The sequence below is a fragment of the Oryzias melastigma genome, linkage group LG22, assembly GCF_002922805.2.
Source record: "Oryzias melastigma strain HK-1 linkage group LG22, ASM292280v2, whole genome shotgun sequence".
Lineage (NCBI taxonomy): Eukaryota > Metazoa > Chordata > Actinopteri > Beloniformes > Adrianichthyidae > Oryzias > Oryzias melastigma.
This window is the reverse complement of record NC_050533.1, coordinates 5,001,994-5,008,381: the sequence shown is the minus strand read 5'-3', so window position 1 is coordinate 5,008,381 and position 6,388 is coordinate 5,001,994. Positions and strand designations below refer to the sequence as shown.

The 6,388-nt window shown below is 40.5% G+C and overlaps 1 protein-coding gene across 1 annotated transcript; it reads right to left on the bottom strand.

Moving 5' to 3' along the window:
- Positions 1-1,114: 1,114 nt before the first annotated feature.
- Positions 1,115-4,374, bottom strand: crip1 (cysteine-rich protein 1). The gene is made up of 5 exons (XM_024282934.2): positions 4,216-4,374; positions 1,734-1,828; positions 1,602-1,659; positions 1,473-1,517; positions 1,115-1,373 (listed from the first exon to the last, which is right to left on the bottom strand). The coding sequence occupies exons 1-4, from the start codon at positions 4,253-4,255 to the stop codon at positions 1,477-1,479; spliced, it is 234 nt and encodes a 77-aa protein (XP_024138702.1). The 5' UTR covers positions 4,256-4,374; the 3' UTR covers positions 1,115-1,373; positions 1,473-1,476.
- Between the last annotated feature and the right edge of the window lie 2,014 nt (positions 4,375-6,388).

The window sequence follows — 6,388 nt, the reverse complement described above, 5'->3', positions numbered from 1 at the left end:
CTCAATCCTCTTTGAGAGTGAACAGATTATCTGCCTCTTCTAGGTTTTGTTAGTTAGTGATCAGGTTTAGCATCAAGGCTTGAAATGACTCACTTCAGAAGTGATATTTATGATTATAAATGGTATTTCCTGTGCACAAGACCTCAAGAGAGATGTTTGCATCAGAAACCAGAGGAAGAGTTTTGTGCATGTCCAAATGGAGGGGAAAGTTTCTGCTTTAGGAGACTTTTAAAACAGAACTCTCTCTCTGGCTTTAGTCCAGAGCTGCATTTCACAGCAGATTTTTGAAAAAGAAGTGAGGATTTATTTTCATCTGTGATCTCCGAGTGATTTTTTTTCTGTCACAGCGAGCGCCTTTGTTGCCCAGACTGAAAAGGGTGACAGCCGGACGCGTTGGCTTTCTGTTTGGTGCTTGTTTGTGTCTGTTGCTATAGCAACGGCGGGGCAGAGATGGCAGAGCCCGTGTGAGCGTGGTCATGCGTGGAGAAAGAGGGAAATAGGAAGCATCTGGCTGATCTGCGGCAACACCCCGAGAATGTGCTGATAGCCACGGTGGATCAGCGGCAGACGGAGGGGCGGGGCTACAGATATGATACTAAAAAACAACACATTTTTATCAATTCAATAGAAATTGAACAATTTTTTTTAAATTAAATGGAAATGATTGGTGGAGCAAACTTTTTACTATATATGTTCATATATTTATCATTCTTTAGGCCTTAGTTCCCATTGATGCTGAACTTTTCATGTTTTTAGTCAAAATAATTCCAGAAATGCTCATTTCCTCAGTGGGAAGGCTTGTTTTTATAGCTCCAGAAATAGATGCTAGCTTGCTGCACCTCATCAAATCATCACTTCCTGCCTCCATATGAGTTATGATTTCAGAACACGATAAGAATACTTCAGCAGGCCGGGAAAAGTCATATATCGAGCTCCTTTTAAATCCATTTGTGCTACTGGGATCAGGTTTTTGGTAACATCTAGGGCAAAAATCTTTAACATAATTTGGCATTTTGGCTTTAAATATTCTGGGAAAACAAATATTTTGAATTTAAAAAATTAAAAAGCAAATCAAAACTTAAAACCGGTTAAAATAAAACAAAAAAACGAAACATTAATTTGTGCAACATTAAGTTTTATTAAACACATTATGCAGAAACTTTGCAAAGACAGCAACAAAAATTGACAACTTTTTTTTTTAAGTGTTTAATTTGACTACATCAGACTAGAGAACGATGGCCAAATGGTCGAATTACATGAATATAAAAATCATAAAACAGAGTCCAAAGTGATAAAATAAGAGCTCTTGTTTGCAGGTTTCAGGTGTGACGCCGGCCGCCTCCTCCTCCTTTGGTTTCCCGGCAACATCTTCGCTGCAGAGAAAAGACGCGTCAGAGAAAATGAGGCGGATTTGCTTACAGTCACGGCACATGCAAATGTAATGAGCTTGTGTTTAGCTAAACAGACAATACCTTTCTATTTATAGGTGTGGCTTTCAGCGCCACCACGTCCAAATCCTGCAAGACAGGGGTTGCACAAATGAGCTTTCACAACACGACCTAAACTGTTTGGATAGTGAACTGATGGAATTCTTTCTTTACCTTTAGGTCCGAACAAAGCGGCATAGCAGGGATTATTGCAATAAGGTTTACCTTCATGCTGCAAGAGACGTGAATGGTTAAAAAGTTAGCATCAAGTTATTAAAAAAGTGTTTTTTCACTTTCAAGTGTTACCTCTGCGTGTGAGCCAGCTGACAGGGTCTTGGAGCACTTTTCGCATTTTAGGCAGGGTCTGTGCCAATCCTTTCCCAAGGAACTCACCCTCTCGGCTGGAAAACAAACAAACAGACGAGGATAAACAATCACAGGTGAGCCACAGACATGGATGATGTTGTCTGGAGAGGAGTCCTCGAGTCACGCTGCAGTCCGCATCAGTTCATTATGGCAGGAATTTCCAACCTAATGCCTCCGTAAAGCCACAAAGATGCTCTCATTGAGGACTAGCAGGAAAACACAGCGGTGTGTAGAAGCTGTGGTATCAGAAATTGGTATTGGTTCTCTTTGTCTTTTTCTTCTCTCCATTTTTTACTCTTTTTCTTCTTTTTTTCTCTTTGCCACCCTCTTTTTTTCTTCTTCGTATTCTTCTTTTTATCCCTTTTTTCATTTTTTTTCTATTTTTCTTCTTTTTTAGTTTTTCTTTGCCTTTTTTTCTTTTCTTTTTTCTTTGCCTTTTTTCTTCTTCCTTTTTAATTTTTTTGTTTTCTCTTGTTTTCATTTTTTCTTCATTTACTCTCACTTTTTCATTTTTTTCCCTTTTTTTCTTTTTAACCTTTTTTCTTCTTTTTCATGTTTTTCTCTTTTTCCATTTGTTTTTCTTCTTTTTAGTTTTTCTTTGCCTTTTTTTCCTTTTTCTACTTCCTTTAAATTTTTTTGTTTTCTCTTTTTAAATTTTTTTCTCGTTTACTGTTTCCCTTTCTCATTTTTATCCTTTTTCTGATTTTTTAATTTTTTTCTATTTTTACCTCTTTTTTCATTTTTTGTCCTTTTTCTATTTTCCCCCGTTTCCTTCTTCAATTTTCATTTTTTGCAGTTTTCCTTTATTTTTTTATGTTTTCTTTGTCATTCTTTTCTTTCTTCTTTTTCATTTTTTTCCTTTTTTTCCTTTATTTTCTCTTCCTCTTGACTAAAAATCGATAAAAACTCCAGCCAGTAAACACCTGGATTAAATGAAGTGAAATATCAGACTCAAGACCAGAAATTAGCAACAACAACAAAAAAGGAGGTTCTAGAATAACAGGGGAAGTCGTTGAGGCTCCAAACCTGCACATAATGTCAGGAAATGACAAATTTCCTTTAAAAAGAAAAAAAAAAGTAATAATGAGATGTTGCATTAGATTACACAACAGGGAGTGGAACCAGAGAGAGAACGCTTGAGGGCTTGGTCGAGGAGTTTAAAGCTAAAGTTCGACCCATAAAAATGAACTTAGTTTCAAGAAACAAACCGCTAATCTGGATAAACAGAGGGCTCAGCTCAGGAGGAAATATCTATGACTCTGTGAGCTGCAAGTTTGATTTGAAGCTATAAAAATGTAAATTGACCAGATAGAAAGATATGAGGTAAAAGGACTCTTTGGATTCACGCCAACAACCATAAACACTTAAAAACGACTCCTTCTATGTTTCCTCCCATCATGCCTTCAGAGTCTCATTACACTGAGTCACAATCAAGTCCAAATTCCATTTCTGTCCAGATAAATGCAGCTTTGTGGTTTGCAAAACAAATTCTCCGCTCTCTGCCCGGCTGAAACTGCACAATGCACCGCTTGTCTGCAGCTTCCAGCCAGGAAAAACAGAGTCGGAGCTCCATCATTGGGACAGGCAGCGGTAGCCTGATTGTTTCCATCTGAGAGTCGAACTGGAGGCAGAGTGAGAAGAGAGTGATGGAGGTGTAAGGAGGCAGAGAAGCCAACTTAGCTGCTAAAACTGGAAAACTTTTGATCCCAAAGCCAGGAAACACCTGACGGAGGGAGAGTTTTACAGCTACATGCTGCAGCCATCTGACTGACAATTCTGGATCACAACTACAAAAAATGAAAAAATGATGTGGAATAGGGTATAGGAGAATGAAAACAGAAGAGCATCCGCACAAAAAAAATAAATGAATCTTCTGATGTCTTCCTTGGAGCATGCATGACAAAAAAATGCATGCATTTGCATCCAATCAAGTCATTTTGAACCTACTTGTTTCAACATCTCATAATAAAATCAACATGTAAATTTCACGTTTAGAATTTGGATATCCTGGAAGCTAAAAGTGGACAAAAAGTTATTATTTTGACCACAAAAAATACACAAACCAACTAAAAGTATCAATCAGACCAGCAAATATATGAACCAACTCCTATTTACTTTATCAGTTAATAAACTATGTTATACTTTAAAAAAGAATAATAATAATAAAAAAGTGGGCTATTAATAATTTCAGCATAAAGTCACACCTGACAGGATGTTTTTACTTTCACCTAAGAATGTCATTAAAACAACTTAATTCATTGTTTGCTATGCTTACAAGTGTCACGCTTTTTTAGCGTTTTCTTCCTGTTTTCTACAAAAGAAAACCCGCGAATTGAAACGAACCAGGAAATGCTGGCGCGCGCGTCAGGCACGCGGGCTCTGAAAGCACCAAAACATGCCAGGAAAGTCCACAAAAACTTACCAAAATAAACCTCCTTAGCGCAACGAGGGCACTTCGGCATTTTGCGGCGTTTGTGTGTGTGTGTTCCTGCAGAGGTGAGAGGGGAGCTTCGTGCGCACCTGTCCGCTGTGACTGACCACGCCTCACGAGTGAGCAGATGTGCGCTCGCGCTGCATTTATACTCCAGAGGAAGCGCCTCGACCGAAACTTTTTTTTCTCTCTTTAGGGGGAGAGGCATCAGCGCTGTTTGTGCAGCAGACACCACAAAGGGTGGAGGAGTCCACCTTTTACACACTGTTTTCACCTAATGATGTGATCTATGCTCTATAGTTCTATGTATGTGTTGTTCTTTATTTTAGTTTCATCAGATATTTTTGGAAAACCAGTTTTGTTTGAAGTTTATACCCCCCCCCCCTTTTTTTTTTTAGATAAACAGATTAAAATGATTGAAGTCTCAACACTGACCCTGTGGTATCCCATATGTAATTTCCTGGTACAAAGCAAATATCCTCGTTTCAAAAGCTGATGTTCTTTGGTGTAACTTGATACCCAGTTCAGGCTAAAGTCACAAATACAGCTGCCACCACGTGATGGAGAGGCAGAATCTTCAAGATTTCACCGCCCAATTTTTTTTTTAATTGTCGGCGTGGTAATTTATGTAGATGGTGGCCATCAAGAAGGTAGAATGACCCACTTTCTCCATCTGAAGACATTTACACACCATCCAATCAGAGCTGCTGCCGACCAACGACTCGCCATGTGGCCGCCCAGCCGATTTTGTGATAACTCCATCCCCGCCTGATACTGGACTGCTACCGCACAAACTCCAAATGTGCCCACATGACCATTGACCACGTACAAAAATGCAACCACCTCTCAATAACAAAACACCAAATTTGCTGAAAACCTTGTAGGTCCCGTGCTGGGGCATTTTGGGATACGTGACTGTAGTCTCATGGTGCTCACACACCGGCTGCGTCAACTCATGTTCAAGCGGTCACTTTCAATAAAAAGCCTATGCTAAAGCGTGCAGACCAGAATTTCAGGCTTCTGCGTCTGGAACGTACATGACTGGAAGACCTTACTACCATAGACCATATAAAGATGGACTGCTCAACCTCTCCTTCTCATGTTCCATTTAGGAAGTACCCAAGTGGGCCAAAGTCTTCCATTGAGAAATTATTATTATTATCATCATTTCTCTTCGTCCCATGTGGAACATAAGGCCGCCACAAACTGCTTCCACCACAGCTTATCCCTAGCCCTGTGTTGTGCTTCTCCTAGGGTGAGCTGATTTTCCGCAAGTTCTGATGTTATTGTGCGGCGCCCTGTTGTTCTGGGTCTCCCAGGTTTTCTCTTTCCTGGAGGCGTCCACCTTAGGGCTACTTTGGCGGTGCGATCCGGCTCGATGCGAAAGACATGCCCCAGCCACCTCATACGCCTACACTTGATGTCATCAGTAAGGCATCTGGTCTTCGTCGCCTGTCCATCTGCATTCACTTATTCCGATGATGTCTAGTTGGTATTTCTCCATCTCGTTGAGGACTTGAGCTGTCTTTGATGTAGCGTACATGGTCCGAACGTTCCATGTGCCCAGGCGTATCTTGGTTTTTGGCCCTAGTGGATTGTGCATCGCAGACATCAGCAGTGGTCATTCTGCCAGGAGGATGGCGTAAATCCACAGGTCGACCCTCAGCATAAGTTTCTACAGTTGCGTTAGTTTCCGTAACATTAGCAGGTTTTAAAGGGTTGGGCTGTTAACCTAACGCCAAACCCCCAACCTGGAGGACCAGGGGGTTGCTCTCCGTCTGGCTCCTACCCTTTGACCTGTTCGGCATGGGTAACCCTAACAGGAGCCTAAAGGCCCCAGCTGACATAGCTCTAGGGGTCACAGGAGCTCGCAAGCCTCACCACCACAAACAAGGTGGCAACCCCATCGGTGCACCCATTGAGAAATAAATTGTTATTACTCAGTCATTTGCTCTGATGCATTCTTCTTAAAACATTCTTTATAATCCTATTATTTTTAAATATATTTTTTCTTTATCGCAAGTTATTCAAGTCATAAACTGACCAATCTACCAATTGTAAGTGGTGAAGTGAGCGCTAATGAACAGTAAAAAATCTAAAGAAGAAGAATCCTCTCCTTGCTAGTCCGGTTTGAATACTACCAGCTGAATGATGCACGTTCATA

Coding starts and splice junctions, on each gene's coding strand:
- crip1 (XM_024282934.2), bottom strand. CDS start 4,255: ATGCCGAAGTGCCCTCGTTGCGCTAAGGAGGTTTATTTTG. Junction 1,829..4,215: donor CGCTAAGGAGGTTTATTTTG/GTAAGTTTTTGT, acceptor TTTGTTTTCCAG/CCGAGAGGGTGAGTTCCTTG. Junction 1,660..1,733: donor CAGCTGGCTCACACGCAGAG/GTAACACTTGAA, acceptor CGTCTCTTGCAG/CATGAAGGTAAACCTTATTG.